Here is a 20,638-nt window from a genome sequence, read left to right as displayed (position 1 = left end):
TTATAGTTGTATCAAAAAAAGATGCAAAAATTATAAGAAACAGATGTACGGTGTATTGAAAGCAAACTGTAGTCTCCTCTTTTGACTGATTGGTACAGTGATTAAACAACTTTCATTGTTTCTATGTTTATACATTTAAGTACTGAATATTTCTAGTTGGAAACTGATTGTTTTAGAGTGGTGTATTTATTTCTATCTAAAGTGTGCTGTGGAGAACAATGGATAAAGAAATCCAGTGCATAAAAAAATACTATGAAATGTTAGAAAACATTTAATTATAAAAAGCAGTTTGTCAAGTGTTCATGAATTTAATATATATATATATATATATATATATATATATATATATATATATATATATATATATATATATATATATATACACACACACACACACACACACACATACAGATTGGCTTTAGAAACATATATAGCATTTCTAAAATTACCACTATCTCTGTGTTGGGTTATATTACAAAAATAACTCAAATTATGATTATGTTATTTGGAAATAAGTTACTTTTTGACTTCCAGTAGCATAAGCGTTTGTTTTATATAACCCCAAGCTTTATATCATGTGCAGTTCGCCCTTCACAGATCATCTGGCATGTACTGTATTCTTAGTAATGGATCAAATATGTAAATATTCGAACAAATGCTGCTTCAAGTGTATTCTGTTGCAAAAATGTCCAAGTTCTTATTCGTTTATATAACATTTAGAAATTAATCAAAAAGATATCATGCAAAGGAACCCAATGCATAAGTTATGTTTAAAAATAAATGGCACTCATTGTGCTTTACTAAAGAGTATTTATGTCCTTTATTTAATCAAAAGGTGCCCTTTCTTTTTAGTGTAATATGGTACAAATTATACTTTTTTGAGCATTTTCTAAATGAAAGAATGTTTGTGTGTGTGTGTGTGTGTGTGTGTGTGTGTATATATATATATATATATATATATATATATATATATATATATATATATATATATATATATAATATGTATGTATGTATGTATTCCTTCGAATGTAAGATGCAGCCCAAATTTACCACCCAAAATCAATAAATATGCATTTACAAAAATACAACCTCAATTACGCTGTTGTATCATACAAAACTGACATGAAACAGTGTTGTTGTAGATTAACCACAGAGCTTGTTTATGGCGTTGCGCACAAACGTTTTTCTTGGATTTCCTCAGGAAGCCTGGATTGTGTTTTCTCAACAGTGTCACATTGCTGCTTGTGTATTCGGGCAGACGCCTTTGTTGTCTTTTCTCGGCAGTCAGTCACATTGCTGTTTGTGTACTCAGGCAGTCACGTCTTTTGTTGGCGATTTTTAATACGTGCATCACTAAACTGTACTCAAAATTAAGACGCAGGCTCTATTTGAGAAGCAAAAAATTGTTAAAATCGAAGGAATACGGTATATATATTTTCAATATAATCTTATGCCATATATATATAAGTTATAATTATTATAAGTATTCAATATATATATATATATCTATATATTATCTATATCTATATATATCTATCATACATATACATACACCACATATGTATGTATATATTATATATATATAGATATATATATATGTATATATTATATATATATCAGTTATATATTATAAATATATATTATTTTTTTTAATTTCAACAAATAATATTCAAACATGAAAAGCATGTGTTCGTCCCAGCATTATGTGCAGTTCATACAGATTGGCTTTAGAAACAAAGAATATGGTTCCAAAACTGTGTTTTTGCAAGCCAATAAGCTTGACTAGGCAGAAGAGATTTTAGATTTTTAGCTCCAAAAGTTGTTTTTTATGACACTCCCCTCTTTCAAACCGCAATAGCAACGACAAAGCTGTCCTAATGTATGCTGTGATCTAAAAAGCTTTCACTTCTGCCTAGGCACGTGTGTTGCTCAACAGAATAAGCGTAATATTTTATTGTTGCCGTGTTCTACACAGTGCAAATTATGCTTTCTGTTAAGAAAAATAACACAAGGCAGAAACTAATCCTGTCAGTTTCTAGCAGGTTTTAAAATCCTAAATTGTTATGACAGCTCAGTAATGGGCCTGATTACACATAGACAAAGCAGTTTTATGACAGTCACCATATATACTCCTGACCAGCTATGATTAATGAGATTTGCCCTGAAGGCCTGAAAACCCATCATCTAGTTAATTAAAATAAAGAAAACAAATAATAACATATGCATGCTAGCCATATGTTTCCAGTCTCCTTGTTTGTTTTGTAGAGGATTATTGCAGGATTGCTAAGGGTCTGAAGGCTGCCAATGTAGACCCAATAAAATGCATCCCAGCATCCAATTGGATTTCTCTTTCAATGTTTCATGAGTTATCATCAGGGATGACAATAGCTGGGTCCATTGAAATCGAGCACTTTTAAGAATGCTCAGAAACAGCAGATTCTGATGTTTGGTATTCAGATAAACACATGAGTATCTGAGATTATATCATTCAAAACCTTGAAGACACTGTGTACAGAAGTACTGTATACAGCTGTTCATAAGGATGTCATCAAGGCAGGGATAAGATTTGAATTACAGTGCCACTGTATGCCTTAAGCTTGGTACGGGTCTGAAATGTCACAGTTATGTAACTATGCATTATTTAGATGTACTTTGTATATCGTTTACTGTTTCCTGTGTCCTCACATTAGAAGTTTATAGCACACCTGTGGCCTCAAATATATCTTCTCTCTAATTTCAGCTTGTGTAACTATTTACCTGTCCCCCCCACAACATATGGTCTTTTTTTACATCCACTGGGGAGAGAGTGTTACACAGGTGACAGGCAAACAGTTACACTCTGGCGTACCAGCTGCAGTCACGGAGGAGGTATGTTTGAGATCCCTTTTGAGGCCAATTTCTGAGTTTTAAAGTCACTGGGATGACTGAAATATAAAATGATAGATAAACTAAATTTAAACGAGAATAATAATAAATGAGTTAAGAAAACTGTGCGATATTGCCATTCCATGCCCTTCAAAGGAAGTACCAAAGAAAATAAACAAATGAAAGGTTGTTTTGGGGTTTTTTCTTTTGTTATTACTTTAAGGTGCTATCAGCATAGCAGCATCGTCCCTTAACTTTGATCCCAGCTCAAGTTGTTAATTTTGACAGCAACCAATGTGAATTCAGAAAATACTGAATGTAAATAAAATGTAGAAAATCCTCTATTATGCCACTGTATATGATCATGTCGTGTCCTATACAGAGTTAAGTCCAGTCTGTAATATTTCTGCCAGAATGTCTACACTACAGATTTTGCATGAAAATGAATGTTTACAGTGTCTGATGTGATGATTTCTTAAGCAAAACTTCTAAATATCCAATGTGTATTATTGTATCTCCAGGTGGTTCTACTCTGAATACATTAGAAAGTGTCTTAAAACGAGTTAAACCCATCTCCCCAAAAGCAAGCCATTTATTTTCCCTCTGGGATTTATTACAAAGTTTAAGTCCACAGACACACTGCTTGACATTGAAAGGAGTGTGCTAATTGGTTCCAGTGTTAAGGCCTGAGGTAATTTTGCTGCCACAGCAATATGTCAAAAGGTAATCGGTCTGCGTTTTAATGATTTAATTGGAATATGTGCTTAATTGCATGCTTAAAGATATACAGAACATTGCAAAGTACTGGAAGCAGGTACTGAAGATGCAATCAATACAGAAATATATAATTTCCATTTCTTCCTTTCTTTATAGTTGATTCAGCTGCTTTTAGATCATCTCACTATCCCAGACCTGTGCAGGTTGGCACAGACCTGTAAGCTGCTGTACCAGCACTGCTGCGACCCCCTGCAATACATCCAGCTGAGTTTACAGCCATACTGGGCACGAGTGAATGACGCCGCTCTCGACCACTTGCAGTCACGCTGCACCCTGATTCAGAGACTCAATCTGTCATGGAGTGGAAACAGGGGAGCAATCTCTGTACCCGGGTTCTGCAGGTCAGTGCTAATATAATATATCAGAGACAGTCACAAGGATTCCCTTTGTAAACATTCTGTCCCACCAGATTTTTCCCATGTTGTGCATGGAAAATCAACTGGCATACAGTAAATGATATTTATTTTTTTATATAAATCATTTTTAAAACTAACATTCTTGATAAATAAAATTTGCATATTTCACTAAATAAAACCGGTATAAAGGGTCTATTTTAAAACTCTGAACATGGTCTAATCTAAATGCTGCTGCTTTTTAACTTAAAGCTAAATGTTATGCCATCTACATTTTCTGAATATTTAATTCCTTACCTGTTTAAACTCCTATTGTGTGTGGGCTGTATAATTCTGTATTGCTATTTCTAAATAGTTAATTATTTACCAGGCTTAATGACTATTTCAGCTAAGACAGCTGCTTTCTGAAGGAAGGTTTTTTCTTTTTTCTTTTTTTTTTTTTTTTTTTTTTTAGAAATGACCGTATGGGGTGTGAAGCTGTAATTTCTGCCCCCTCTACAACTGTGATTTTATACGGATATTTTACAGTTACTAAAACATAATAAAATGGTGTCTGTTGGAGTCCTAATGGCATAACACAACATAATACTGTACTGAAAAAAGTTAAAAAAAAACAAATTCATCTTTTAAGGTTTCTCTTCAGTCACGTCTTATACTTTAATATACATACATGCATACTTTATACATCATAAAGTTTAAGTTGTGACCGGAGAGAAAGAAAAGAAAAATGTTTGAAGCCTTACAGTCTTAACTAAGACTTTAAACATAAACCTCTAGTTTCACAGACCCTGATTAGCACTGACCTTGGACTACCTAATGTTAGTTTAGGTAAACCTCCAAATGTTTGTAGTTTTTATTAGTTTGCATTAACCTAACAAATGTGTACTGTAAACAATGTTTTTTTTTTAGAACTGAATTTAAAGGGAAATTTAAAAATAGCTACAAAGCACCAACTGCCTTAAGAGATATGGTGTCCATAGATAAATAGATAAAATACATACAACCATACATACATACATTAAATAAAGATAATAGTGAGCACCAAATACCTCCCAAATTATTCAAGCTTTCACTAGGCACAATTTTACTTACTTAGGTACATTCATTACCTTTTTAAACCTGAAAAATAAATAATCAGTGCTTTTTCTGCCATGTTGTTTAATTTGCCCTGGCATTATTTTTATTTATTTTTAAAAAATTTCAATGTCGACTACCTACTCATTTTGGAAAAATACAGCTGTTTCATTGTGCCTGAGTTTTTAATTAATTCAGATTCTCATTTTAGCCGCTGAAACAAACTAAAAACCTACCGGTATAAATTAGTGGCAGTTAGCTGTGCTATGTTTTGAATGCAGTTTATTCATACTGTCGCTTTACAGTGCTGGCAGGATGCAGCCTGCTTGTTTCTCTCCCGGTCAACCTGTCTGTATCATTATTAAAAGTGAACTCCACCACTGCAGGTTCTTTTAGCGTTCTCTCCATTTTGTTGTTATGTTTTTTTCGTGTCTGTGACAAAACTCAAAAATCACTCTTTTACTCAGGATTTTCTGTGATCAGTGATCAGAAATCGGTCTTTGCTTCCCGCCGACACATTTTGAGTCCGGGGCTCCCTGCTGCTTGTGACGTTATGATCACAGAACGGTGCTGTAGGCTAGAAAGGTGTTTTCTATTTCCTTAGCAATGGTCTTAACAACAATGGCAGGAACCTGTTTATGTGCAAAATGACAAGATGACTGCATGTGTTCAAGAGGGGCTGCATGTACTGAAAATTAAATAAGTTTGTTATTGATTTTATCATAAAGACAATGACTCAAGTCAGAGACATTTTTGCGTGAGTCAAGTCACGTCTTTTGAGCAGGGAGTCGAGTCTTTGCTTGCAGGGACTCAAGTCAAGTCGGGTCATTTGATGGCAATGACTCGGGTTGAGTCATGAAAAATTGCGACTGAGTCAATGACTCGACTCGAGTCATTACAACTCTGGTTGCATGTCATTCTGTACTTGCCATTTTATGACAAAATGATTAGCCTGCTTTTGGAAACATTCTTTAAAACTTAAATAATAAAACCCCATTTTACATCAAAAGTAGAATATAAAAAAGTGCTTGCTTTATTTAGCTATAGATATTAAACAAATTACATACTTTAAATTTGCCACACAAACTCTCAAAAATCTGGAACAGGACTGTCTTCATAGATATTCACTTTATTAAACATAGCTATACTGGTGACAGAACTCTTTCTGGGTTTGTGTGACTGCTTCTGTTTTCATCACATTTATTGCTGAACCAGAATCCAGTGTGTTAAAGTCTTGTGATATTTCTGTTCAGTATTGGCAAATATTAACCTTGAATTTGATTTATGATAGAAACAATTGACGGGCCATCTGTTCACATTTGTACAAATCTACACGTTAACGCATCAAAATTAATTTATGAATGAAAATACAGATCATGAGACTGCAAGTGGACCAACATCTGCAGAAGATTTGTGTGTAGGTATGTGTTCTGCAAGTAGGCCTACCAGTGAGAATACAGTGAAGCAAAGTAAGATGGTACAAAAGTACAATGCAAGTTATATTAACATGGGCATTAAGATTAACCACGGTAGCAATGTGTGTTGTCTTGTGAAGTTCTGGCTAATGAAAGTTTGAAGCCTGTCTATCTTCAGCGTCATCTGGAGACAAAACATGCATCGTTCAAAGATAAGCCTTCCGAATTCTATCAGTGTATGCTCAAGAAGTTGAAACAAGGCACAGTAAGTTTGCATTCTGCAACAACTGTAAATTTAAAACGCCCTGGAAGCTTCATATTGTGCCAGTGTTTGAATTACCCCAGCAGAGAAAACACAAACAATTGGAGAATAACTTATTCTGCCTACAGCTAAAGAAATTGTGTCTATATTGTGCGGAGAGAAGACTGCAGAACAGTTGGATTGTGTGCCTCTTTCAAATAACAGTGTAAATTAAAGACATGGCAGACAGACATTCTTGTGAAATGTCTGAAAATCAGTAGATATTTTGCACTGCAGCTGTATGAGTCAACTGATGTTGCTGACCTTACAAATCCAATTGTATATATTGGGTATGAATGGGAAGGTAAAGGACTGGAAGATATTTTACTTTGTTGTTCGTCTCCAACAAGAAGTGCAGAACGTAATATATTTTCCAGTTATTAGATGAGTTTGTGAAGGGGCACAATATTGATTGGCAACGTTGTGCAGGTGTATGCACTGACGGGAAAACATAGTGGGGTGATGGCTCGTATCCAGGAAGTAGTACCTAATGCGACCTAGTGCATTGTAGCATTCATCGAGAAGCACTAGCTGTCAAAAAAAAATGCCACTGCAAATAAAAACAGCTTTGGTCACCACTGTGAAGACTGTTAAATTCATAAAAGCACGACTGATGAATTTTTGGATTTTCACTGTGCAGTGCAATGAAATGAGTAGTACCCATGACCAACTTCTTTTTCATAGAAAAGTACGGTGGATGTCAAGAGGGAGAGTACTTACCTGCTTGTTTGAGCTCTGTTTAGAAATATAGGCATTTCTAGTCGATCATCCATTCCAACTCTCAAGCTGTTTTTGAAGATTTATCCTGGCTGTCACAATTGGCGTACCTATCAGATATGTTCGCTGAACTTGCGGGTGCAGGGAGTTTCAGTCACTGTTGGAGGTGCGTGACAAAATCAGTGCAATGATCAAGGAACTTGATTTGTTAGAAAGTCGAGTAAAGAAAGGAGATTTCAAAGCATTACCAACCCTGGACAGTTTTAGAACATGTACTGGTTCTTGAAAAATAATTTAAAAAATGACATCAAAGAACACCTTCTTGCACTCAAACAACAGTTTGAAGAAGACTTTCCAGTAGAAGCCGAAACTAAAAACTTGATTTGTGATCCATTCAGTATGGAAATCTTTGAGCTTCCCCTTGGTTTCTCTACTAAAGGAGAAGAGCACTTATTGGAGATTTCTTGTGACGAAACATTAAGAACAGAGTTTAAAAGACATTCACTAGAATTCTGCATTCGGAGTACCCAGAACTTGCATACAAAGAAGTGTGTTTTCTGATGCCATTTGCTACTGTGTACCTGTGTGAGACGTGATTTTCACCAGTTGCAGCACTGAAGTCCAAATATAGAATGCTGAACCTGACCTGAGGCCAAAACTAACATTACACCCAACATTACAGAACTTTGCTCACAGAAACAGGGTCACCCATCACATTAAAACAAAGAAAAGTAAGTTTATACTGTTTATTGTGTGGTCTGCCAAGATAAAAAAAAGAAATTCGGGTGGTCCAGGAACAAAAAAGTTTAAGAATCACTGTAACAGGGCGAGAAGCTCTGTACATTTAGTTGTTTATTTTTAGAACAGTTTCCCCCTCCGCCCATGTTATTTTGTATTTGCTTATTTATTTATTTATTGTATGTTTATTTATATGTGACGGCGAAGCGCCGTGTGTTTTCTTATGGTTTTGGAAATGTGTGTTTTTTCAGTGACTGCGTAGCCGGATTAGTTTTTGTTATTGTTTTTCAGCGTGGATGGGAAGCCCCATCCACATTAAAAACCTGTGCAGAAGGTGGCCATCTCCCGAATTAATTAAGTGATCAATTAGTTGCTGATCGGGAGATGGTCACCTGTATAAATGCCAGCAGCTCTCTGCACTCCGGGTGGGGTGTTCGAGAGGTGGAACGAGAGTGGAGAGAGAAGAGAAAATGAAACTAAAAATGCTTAAAGGATCCGTGAAGGCTACTGCCCAGCCGGACCTTAACAGTTATTATTTGTGTTCGTAATTATTTTTGTTTAATTATTTATTTTCTGTGCTGTGTGAGCAAGTGTGTGTTTTTGTTTAAATATTTTATTTATTTTTGTATTTAAAATAAAAACGTCGCACGCCGCGTCTTTTTGTTGGAACTGCAGCTCCCTGACCTGTGTGTGCTTTCTTCTGGTCTGATGTCACCACAACGCCATTTCCTGCCACAACCACTGACTTATACATTTACATCTTCCCTCCAACCACAGCTCCCTAAGGTCAAAACCACTGCAGTGCCATTTAAAATAATTTGTGGGATTATAATACGTACATGCCAGACAACTCATTGTTAAATAATAGGTGTGTGTTTCACAAATTGCTCTATGAATGGGAGTCTGTGTTTATTACAAACATGTTTTTTTTTTTTGTTTGTTTGTTTTTTTTTTCTATTTGTCTGGGTTTATTTTGTTTTTCTTCTTATTTGGGGCAGGTTTTTGAAAGTGTGCGGTTCCCAGTTGGTGTGCCTTGAGTTGGCATGCTGTCATTTCCTGAACGAGGCCTGTCTGGAAGTTATTGCTCAGATGTGCCCGAACCTTCAGGAACTGAACCTCTCATCCTGTGATAGACTACATCCTCAGGCTTTCAGCCACATTTCCAAACTGGTGGGCTTGAGACGTCTCATACTATATCGCACAAAAATTGAGGTAGGATGAATCAATTTAACCTTGTGGCATATTGTGGGGGTATTGTGTGAACAGAAAATTAACATTGTTCTTAGACGGAGCCTCATCCAGATACACTATGTTGCTCATAGAAATCCTCCCTGTCTTGTATAAAAGCAGAGGAATGTATTCCCCAGCTCATTTATGACATTGACTTGTTTTAAGACACCAATTAGCACTAATCTTGGAACAGCTAATGTTACCCATGGTAAAGCACTCGAAAGTGTTGGAACAGCTAATGTTACCCATGGTAAAGCACTCGAAAGTGTTGGAACAGCTAATGTTACCCATGGTAAAGCACTCGAAAGTGTTGGAACAGATAATGCTACCCTCAGTGATTTCTCAGTTAAAACCAAGATTTGCTTTTCCTTAACGAATTATGTATAATAGTCAATTGGTTAACTGCTTGTTAAAGTTGATAACACCTTGTGGCAAAGTGCCTCGCCCATGTGTGTATTTTGTGTTGTATGTTGTGTGTTAATGTTGGTGTATAGTCATTGGTACATGGGATATAAACGGGTCTGTGTAACATGTATTGTTTAAAGTGTATATTTGTATTTAGGCACGAGGATTGCACAGCACTTCACGTGCAAATAAAGTGTAATAATATGTGAGCACGGGAATTGCACTTTATTAATTCACGTGTAGTTGTACCGCGACTCCAATTGAATGATTGATTAGCAATCGACTGTCAGTACAGGTGCATAAAAGCAGCATGTTTTCACCCACTCGGGGTTGTGTGTTCGGGAGTCTAGAACGAGAGAGAGAGGGAGAGAAGCATAATTATAAATATCAGTGGCTACAAGTAAAAGACTGGAAAATACGGTAAATTCAGTTTAAAAATATGTAAATGACCGAACACAGCATAATATGTCATATCTGAATGGGGGCTTCCCTGCTTTCTTAGTGGAAGTTCTTTAGGCATGCTACACAGGTAAGAAATTAAAGTTACCTTCACCTTTGACTACAGCATCTACTTTGACTTCAATTCGGGTAAAATCTGCTAATCTGATTTAGACATTGCCAGAAGTGTATATATACTGTGTTCTTAAATAGTAAATGTATTATTATTATTTGTACTATTTGTTTTGCAAAACAGAAACGTTATGTTTCACTTGCATTGCATTTGCACTTTTATTCAGTCTGTAATAAAATGTTGCATTACAAGATTGTGCTTCAGTTCATTTCAGATCATGTATTTTTTTATCTTTTGTGTTTATGTATTTCCCAGGGGCGGCTAGTGGCCAGGTGAGGGGGTGGGGTTCAGGGGGCCAACTTCAGTGGTAGAAGCACTGTCCAGCCTGGCGTGGCTATCAATAAGATTAAAATATATATATATTAAAATATATATATAAATAATATTAACACTGCAAACTACCTCGCTTCCAATTTCTTGTTCTTACTATGATTGGCTGCAAAGACAATAGGGCTAACCAGTGATTGGATGTTTTGTTGGGTGAGTTTTTATTGTAGACAGTTTTCCTAGTAACTGTAATGTTATTTGTGTAATAGAAAATAAAAAAATGACTCGTCATTAATATCTCAGAGTCACAGAGCCCAAATGTCCGAGTCACACAAGGTCGAGTCCGAGTCTTTTGCGTCTGTGACTCGAGTCTGAGTGTGTGTGTGTCTATATATATATATATATATATATATATATATATATATATATATATATATATATATATATATACATACACACACAATTTACAGTAAAATATATACATTATAGAAAGTACATCCCCTTGAACTTTTTTCACATTTTGTTGAGAAAAAAAAAAAAAAAAAAAGAAAAAAAAATGTCAGTGCCTCAGAGTTTCATGCGTTTAAGTGAGGATTTTTTCGACTTATCTACACACTATACTCCACACTGTTGAGGGGAAAAAAATTATATATTAAAAATGCAAAACTGAAATATCAGAATTGTATAAGTCTCCACCATACTTGATGGAAGCACGTTTGGCAGCAATTACAGCTATGAGTCTGTTGGAATAGGTCTCTACCAACTTAGACCTTACCAACACCTAAACTTAGCAATATTTGACCATTCTTCTTTACAAAACTGTTCAAGCTCTGTCAGGTCCCTTTGGGAGCGTTGATGGACAGCAATCTTCAAGTCATGCCACACATTTTCGGTTGGATTTAGGTCAGGGCTCTGACTGAGCCACTCAAGAACATTTACCTTTTTGTTCCTTAGCCACTTGAGTGTAGCTTTGGCTGTGTGCTTTGGGTCGTTGTCATGCTGAAAGGTGAATTTCCATCCCAGTTTCAGCTTTCCTGCAGAGAGCAGCATATTTTTCTAAAGGACTTCTCTGTACTTTGCTCCATTCATTTTTCCTTCTATCCTGACAAGTGCCCCAGTCCCTGCCAATGAGAAACACCCCTATAACATGATGCTCCACACCATGCTTCACAGTAGGGGTGGTGTTCTTTGGCTGATGCGCTGTGTTGGATTTGCGCCACATGGCTACAGAATCTCCTGAATGTTTTTTTGCATACTTCAAACGGGATTCAAGGTGGGCTTTCTTGGGTAATGGTTTCTTTCTTGCCACCCTACCGTACAAGCCATATTTGTGGAGTGCTTGGGATATTGTTGTCACATGCACATTTTGACCAGTCTTGGCCATAAAAACCTGTAGCTCTTGCAAAGTTGCCATTTGCCTCTGGTAGCCTCTCTGATCATTCTTGCTCGGTCATCCAGCTTGGAGGGACAGCCTGATCTAGACAGGGTCTTGATGGTGTCATACACCTTCCACTTCTTAATAATTGTCTTGCCTGTGCTCCAAGGGTTATTCAAGGCCTTTGATATTTTTTTATACCCATCCCCTGATCTGTCCCTTTCAACAACTTTGTCCCGGAGTTCTTTTGAAAGCGCCTTGGTGCTCATGGTTGAGTCTTTGGTTTGAAATGCACTACCCAGCAGAGGGAACCTACAGGAACTGTTGAATTTATCCTGAAATTGTGTGAATCACTACCATTTAACACAGGTGGAGGCAACTTAACTTGGTGTGTGATTTTGAAGGTGATTGGTTACGCCTGAGCTGATTTAGTATTGCTATTACAAGGGTGGTGGGCACTTATCCAACCAAGCTATTTCATTTTTTTGTTTTTAATTCATTTTTTACAAATTTCTAGAATTTTTTTCACTTGGAAGTTGTGGGGTAGATTGTATAGATAAATGAAAAAAAAAAAAAAAATTAATGCATTTTAATACCAGGCTATAAGGCAACAAAAGGTGAACATTTTGAAAGGGGGTGTAGACTTTCTATAGGCACTGTATATCTAATGGTATAAAATTAGTAAGGAACTGCACCCAGGACAAGGCCAATTATTGTTCAGAGAAATTCCTTGCTAGTTTTATAACTTGAATGCTTAAGGTAATAAATACCATTTGAGTGTTCTTAGCAAACAAAAAGGACAATACATTACTTCTTGTGCAAGTTAACAACAACATAAGTAGTTTAGGACCACCATTACTGCAGCTGGGTAACTTTCAGTGGTGGTTTTGATATTAAGTGTCTGTGCATGGTTAAGTTACAGTAGTATCATTATTAAATGTGTTTGTACAGGGTGTATATTTGAAACTCCTGGCATACCTCTGCATTAAAAAACAAAACAGTGAACAATAGGTAATTCTGTAGTCATGCAAAAAAAAATTACTTTAAGATGAAGAAAACTAAGATTGAAAAAACACACACAAAAAAACAGCATGGGCTGTTAAGTTACTTAAAGACTTCTCTGCCTGGATTTGAAGGGTCTGGGAAAATGATGCACTGTCCCCTGACACCGTGGTCGGATTGGTACGTAAAGTCTGGTTCGATCTTAAACTTAATTTGGCACGACGTGGACACAAGGGTGTTTGACAACTAACAAAAATATTGTTTGAGATCCGAAAGGATAAAAACGAACTTGAGTATGTGTGCCTCACCTAAAACGAGATCATAAACTCACCTCAAGATCAGGCTTCAGCATCCTTCACCTTCCTCAATGTTATTCGAAACTCCTCCCAGACCATCGACATCATTAGCTTGTGCTCGGTCCTCTAGTTTCACGATGCCTCTTTCGATGTATAAATTCACAAATAAACAGAGACAATTTATTTTTAATAAGTGAACAATAAATTAAATTAAATTTATGTGGGGCTGTATTACACTGTGGATGTGTACACAATATAAGTCTCTGGTTTTGTCTTAATTTAAAATGTGTTTTAATTATATTAATTCCCCCCAAATGACAGGTAGCCATGTCATAAGCGGTATAAGCCACTTTGTGCCATGTGGTTCAGATGATATACATGGTATATATCATGGGAACCGCACAGCCCTCCATGGCTTATACCTTCTTATTAGCGATCTTACGGGAGGTTGGTTATTATATTGTCATTTAAAACAACAACTTAATTGAAGCTTACTTGCTTTTTTCCTATGCAGTCTCCTTTTCTAAATAGAGATGAAAAACTTATTATTTAAAAATGTTGACACTGACTCCATCAAGGCAATTTACAATGCAAAGGTCAGACAAGGAGTATTCATTTTTGCAGGAAGTTGAATCCGGGCAGGTGCATTTTATACTCTGCCGTTTTTTTTTTTTTTTTTTTTGTTTTTTTTTTTTTTTGGGGGGGGGGGGGGGGGGGAGGTTTTGCACAGCGTTTCTGCCATGCAAGTATATAAAAAAAAAGACCACATCTTTTCAAGTAAAAGCTAAGCTGTTTAACAATTAACTGGAATGCTACTGAGTCAGTGCTATTCCTGTTAACATGTATTTACAGCTAGTAAGAATATGTAGTTCACAAGACCATGAATATGTAATTATACTGTACTTACCATGCTGGAACATAGAACATTACCCAGTTGTTACAGTGTAATAACATTGTTATTTAAACCCTGCAATCCTTTAGTCCTACAAAATTGTGTTATAGTGATACTTAAATCAAAGATCATAAGTCATGTAACAACCCACACATGTTTTGTTAAACATGCATCTAAAATATCTGATGGTTATTGTAATGTTTTACCTTGTCCCAGAAAGACACTGTAATATGGCTAAAGACTAAGAAAGCTGTGAGAGTCTGACCCTGAAAAGGTGTTATTATGCGTTTGTTTATTGGACTCTTCTCAGTAAACACTACTGCAAGTCACTAGAACCCCCATGACAGGTTAAGGTCGTATTCATTCAGTGTGCCCCTGTGTGTGTCTCCACTATTGACAGTCTTGTCAGCCTAGCTGATCGGTGAATGTCAGAGTTGCCACTGCTCTTCTGGGAAGGCAGTGATCTTTCCTGCTGATTTATGTGTCTTCACTGTTACTTAGGGTTCCCACATTTTCCAAAGGTCTTCCTCAGGGAAGAGTACTAAGCAGCCAAGGGACCATGGTGGCTGCAGTTCATGCATTTTCATATCTTGGGCAGCTACTTTGGGTTTTGTAATGATTTCCTTGACTGCAAGGTAATCAATGGGCTGGGAGTCTGGGGACTCATTAAATACCATTTGTGGTATCTGTACGCTAAGCCTGGAGCGTTATTTTATAGAACCTACTGACAGCCTCTAATGCCTAATTGACCTCTTTTTCTCTTTGTTTCACTTTACACGCCTGCTTCTGATGTGGTTCCTGGTGTCAGCAAACGGCTCTGCTCAGCATTCTGACTTTTTGCACTGACCTTCGGCACCTTAACCTTGGCAGCTGTGTCATGGTAGGGACTTGGAGTTTTTTTTTTTCAATATATCATCCTCTAATTTCCTCCAGAAAGTGTTTGGGTGATTAGTATTTCACTTGCATAGTTTTAAGATTTTTTTGTTTGTTATAGACTTCCAATAATCTGGTACCCGCATAGTCTGATCTTCTTTAAAAGGCTCAACAAATCTTACCATTTAAGTGCATGCTGAGAAGATCTGAAGATCCACATGTGATCATTTACATAATCCATCAAATCTCAATCAATACAGTCACAGACAAAGGTATTGGCACCCTACACTTAATATAAGATCATTCAAGAAAGCATGTTAAACACAGGAATTTGGTGAACATTAGCCACTAATGAATATGATAAAGACCAAAATACACAATTTCTGGTTGTTTAACAAACAAAATTTAGAAATAAAACTGGCAATTTCAAATATTTGTTCATGACAAAAGTATTGGTACCTTTAACTAAAAAGACTGTAAAATTGAATAAAACTAATTATATAATATATATATATATATATATATATATATATATATATATATATATATATATATATATATATATATATAAATTGATTGATTGAAAACCATTACACAGTAACTAAGCTGCATTATAGTCAGTAGCCAGAAAAAGAGGTATTTGTTTCCAGCATCTGTTGAAGAAAGTTTTTCAGCACAGCAGATGATTGTCAAGACAAAGAAGTTGGATTCATATTGAGAAAAGCACTGATAGCAAACTAAAAAAAAGGAAATGGCCACAGAACAGAATTTAAAAAATATGGAATACCCAAATTGACATTCAAAATAATAATCAAGAATTACCACAGAATAAATTCAACTGAAACTCTTGATAGAAATGGACATCCAAAGAAGATTACGGGTGCAGTAGGTAAAAAAAAAAAAAATCCAAGATTAACAGCAAAGGGATTAAAGAAAGATTTAGAAGCATCCAGGCATAATAGTGTGCAAAAGAACTGTACAAAGGCACCTGAACACAGTTGTATACAAGAGTCGTACAAGAGTTGTGTGCACGTAGATGTCACTGCAAACTTCTTTTAAAGAAAACTCATAAAAACAAACCGTCGCAAATATGAACAGGAATCTGAAGCATTCTTCAACAAAATTATCTGGTCCAATGAGATTAAAATAGAACTTTTCCACAAAAATGGACCACAGTATGTTTGGAGAAAAAGAAGGGAAAGCCTTCAATAAAGAAAATCTTGTATTACTACAGTTAAACATGGAGGTTGTTTGATTGTGATATGGGGGTGTTTTAACAGGTCAGGGACTGGAAACATTGATGTGATTGAAGATCAAATGAATGCAGCCATATATCAAAACATTCTATAAAGTACAATGATACCATCTGCTTGTAGGTTGATTGGCAGATGGTTTATCTTCCAGCACAACAATGACCCCAAGCATATGGCTAACTCAACGCTGGAATTCTTGAAGAAAACGAAGATAAAAGTTCTGGAATGGCCTTCGCAATCGCCAGATCTCAATCCAATAGAAATGCTTTGGACTGTTCTAAAATAAATCTGTAGCCAAGCATTATGTATCCAGTCTGTCTGAGCTGGAGGAAATATGCAAGACAGATTTCACCAACAAGATGTAACATACTGAATTATCGTAAACACCTGAAAGCTGTAAAAAAAAAAAAAAAAAGCAAAAGGAGGACACATGAAATACTAAAGCAGATGTGCCAATACATTTGTCTTGAACAAATACTTTTAATTGAAATAAGTGTTTGTTTGTTTGTGTTTTGTTTTTTTTTAGATTTATTAAAAAGTGGTTAAAGTTTACTAAATGCTTGTCCTTAATCTGTTACCTCGATGTATGGTATAGTAAGCATAGGATGCCAATACTTTTGTATAGTACAGTGCAGATCATTTGAAAGTGTTGGTTTGGTGTTGATTTTTCATTAACTATAACTTGGGAGTATCATGAATGTACTTTTAAAATTTAATCTTGAAAAATTAGATCAGCTAGCTATAAAGACAAGATCATCATGAAGACCCCTCTGTCAACCCCATTTGATCTTCCTTTATTAGGACCAGCTCTCTCTTAACTCAGCCCTTCTGGTGTTCAGTGCCTTTTTTTTTTAATTCCGATTCTTACAGTTAACCTAATTGTGTTTTTATTTATTTTGTTTTACTGCCTTCAATCTGTAAATGAATGAGTGTTAGACATTTTTTCTTCTTTTTTCAGATTGAGGATTATGATGTAATTGCAAGCATGCTAAGTGCAAAGAGCAAAAATCTAAAATCCTTGGATATCTGGAGGTGTAAAAACATTACAGAGAAAGGAATCAGTGAGCTGGTATCAGGGTGCCGGTTGCTTGAAGAGCTGGACCTCGGCTGGTGCTCCACACTGCAGAGTAGCACTGGCTGCTTCGTGCATCTGGCTCGACACCTTCCAAAGTTGCGCAAGTTCTTTGTCACTGCAAACAGAACTGTGTGCGACACAGATGTGGAGGAGCTGGCAGCCAACTGCCCAAACCTGCAACATCTAGACCTTCTGGGTAAGGAGGAGGAAACCTCCCCTGTTTAAAAATAAATAAATAAATAATAATCGTACTGTTTTTCTTTGGATAAGCCTTGCCTGCTTGAGGAAGTTAAATGCAATTCGAGAAATCTTATTCTGGTTGCTTCCAGACAAATCCCTGCATTCATTCTCACATTACCCTCTTTACAAAAATGCTTAAAGGAGCTACTCTGCTTTGCATAGATATTGTTGAATGAGTAGAAGGCTGCAGTAAGATCTGTTTCCCTTGTTTAGGAAAGGGAAAGGCACACTTTACCAGATGAGTTAGCTAGTACTGCTTTAAGTTGGTTGTGTCTTCAGTTCTTCTAAAAGACTGACAATTAATATGAAAGCGAGAGGGTTCTTACTGGCAATAAAGCCTATTTGTTGTGTTTAATACAAAGTAAAACTTTTTAGTTTAAGCTTTTTATCAGCATTACAACTTTTGTCAAATAGTACATGTTAAAAAAAAATATTGTATAATATATATATATATATATATATATATATATATATATATATATATATATATATATATATATATATACACACTGTATATACATATACACTCACACACACACATAATGAAAGTCTGTACAGCAATTTCAACCTACAGCCGAAAACACGCGCGCATCAGTTTGTAGTGCAGTTTTTTGGGTTTTTTTGTCTTGCAGGAACTAGAATGGTGAGCCCAGCATCGTTGAGAAAGCTGCTTCAGTCATGCAAGAATCTCCTCCTGCTTGATGTGTCCTTCTGTTCCCAGATTGATACCCGGGTGGTGCAGGAGCTGACTGTCCAGTTCCCCAAAGTGTCCATCAAAAAAAGCTTTACCCAGTGACCTCCCTGACCCTGTATTGACATCTCAGGGGATGGAGCAAAGTACCGTTTCATATGGGTGCGCTGAGATCAACATGCAAATGTTTAATGTGTAGCTCATGTACTCATGTGTACTAGAGGGCCCTAGTCACAAAACTTGGAGTTATTTTTGTAATGTTATTGTATATCAAAACTCTTTCAGCACAAAGTAACTCTACATTAACACTACCCCCATGGTAACCAATCAAATGGATCCAAGTTAGTATAATCAGTAAGTTTACTGATATGAATGATTTAAGTGAAGTTATCCACCCTGTACTACTATAATGATCTGCAATTTTGAGTGGGGTTATCTTTCATACATGATTAAAGGTCTGCATTGTTGAAAGAGTTAGACGTCAACAGCAGTTTAGAAGAGTTCATGAATTTCAAGCTATATTTTATGTATAAAATCATTCTTTAAATAGTTCATCGTATGAAGCTTAGAATGTGTCCCATAAGCTCTACTAGACGAATATCCAGTATGTTTAATTTGCCCCTGATAAAGGAGTTCTCATATATAGGATCCTGGTTCCTGGAAGTAGTATATTAAAAATCTGTGCAATACTGATGTTTTCTATCAAACAGGTTTGATTTTCATTCTTAAATACCTAAAAGCAGACCATAAAGATATTGATGTAGGATGAGTATTTCGTTTGCCTAAATCTGTTAAACAGATAATAGAAAATTAGGTTAAGGTGGAACTCAGGGTTTCCTTTTTTTTCATCTTTGCTTGGTTTTATAAAATATGTTTTTGTGTAACACATATTTTATTTTTTAACTCAATAAGCATGACTGCAGAAGATAACATTAAATCTGACATTTGCACTACACATTATTAAAGCCTATATACCTTTAGCTCTTTAAAAGCAAAATACTTTACAATAGTCATCAGATCAGAAAGCAGCAACATTATTAACATTGAAAACTAAAAAATATTTTTCATAGATTCAAAATATATCACAGTGGAAAACCAAAGAGTCTATTCTTTTTTTTTTTTTTTTTTTTTTTCTGTGATTCTGTATGATGGATATGTTATGGTACAAGTTTGAATCTGGTAAATCTTAAGTTTTGCCGGTAACTGTCAACATTTACCAAGCAAGCTGGTAAATGCACGGAACTATGAATAAATATATTGCTTTTTGGACATTTACCGATTAATCTTATGATTTACCAAAGCTTATTGATAAAGGCGCTTGGTTATTCTTGAAATGTACCGATGGTTGTCTACAGTAAAACGTTATCATGTTTATTTTGGACATTTACCAGTAAATCTTGAGATTTGCCAATATTCTGACTTACCATAACAGAGACATATTTCACATTCTTTGTGCCTTATAATAATGAGGTCATTTTTTGGGTTGCCCCTATGAATTGTACAAAGACTTGTCTTAGGTAAAAAGACTTCTCATTTGATTTTCTTGTGACAGGTCACTGTATATTTCTTTTAGATATGGATTTTTTAACAAGTACAGGGGAACCCTACATTCTGAAAGTGCTATGTCATGTCAAGATAAGATGGAATTGTAATTTCTGCAAGCATACAATAATGTAGAAACTTGATCTTGGATTTACCAGAGTAGTTAATTTTGAAATGTTGCTTGTGCTACTTTTTATTTTTGGGGCAATGATTTATTTATGAGAAATCTAAATGTAATTGAAATAATTTTGACAACCCTGCAATGACAATTGGATACATATTGGGATTAATTAAGTTTTATCTCTTTCAGTTTTTATTTTATTTTACTTTTTAATCAGAAGAAAAAATATAATTTTTTTATTTCTAATTATGTTGTGTTCTTTGTATACAGTGTGTGTTTTATTTGTGCCATGAAACAAACAAGCAAGGATATTTGGATTACAATATTTATAAATATGAAGAACTTGTAAACTCCAGTGACGGTGCTTAAGCATTTTGTTGCACTGATAACTTCTTATTTAAAAACATATAAAAGATGTGTGCCTCCGCATTTGATAAGTAATTTTTTTTGTCTTATTGTTTGATTTAAAAAAAAAAAAAAGAGCTTTCAGTTATGTTGCTGGCTTTTCTATATTTTGTTTTATCGCTAGACAAAAAGGTGAAGGTCATTACAAATTATTAAATGT

At 35.5% G+C, this 20,638-nt stretch overlaps 1 protein-coding gene across 1 annotated transcript in view; it reads left to right on the top strand.

Moving 5' to 3' along the window:
• Positions 1-20,291, top strand: part of LOC121317370 (F-box/LRR-repeat protein 4-like) — a 31,846-nt gene extending 11,555 nt beyond the window's left edge. Inside the window, exons 4-8 of the mRNA XM_041253227.1 lie at positions 3,739-3,983; positions 9,239-9,452; positions 15,087-15,158; positions 17,363-17,675; positions 18,352-20,291. Of these exons, the coding sequence (XP_041109161.1) occupies positions 3,739-3,983; positions 9,239-9,452; positions 15,087-15,158; positions 17,363-17,675; positions 18,352-18,515 (1,008 nt within the window). The 3' untranslated portion in view covers positions 18,516-20,291. The remainder of the gene's footprint in view (positions 1-3,738; positions 3,984-9,238; positions 9,453-15,086; positions 15,159-17,362; positions 17,676-18,351) is intronic.
• The last annotated feature ends 347 nt before the right edge of the window (positions 20,292-20,638 follow it).

The sequence above is a fragment of the Polyodon spathula genome, chromosome 6 (assembly GCF_017654505.1).
Source record: "Polyodon spathula isolate WHYD16114869_AA chromosome 6, ASM1765450v1, whole genome shotgun sequence".
Classification (NCBI taxonomy): domain Eukaryota; kingdom Metazoa; phylum Chordata; class Actinopteri; order Acipenseriformes; family Polyodontidae; genus Polyodon; species Polyodon spathula.
The sequence above is the reverse complement of the archived record's forward strand: the minus strand, read 5'-3'. Positions and strand labels throughout refer to the sequence as shown.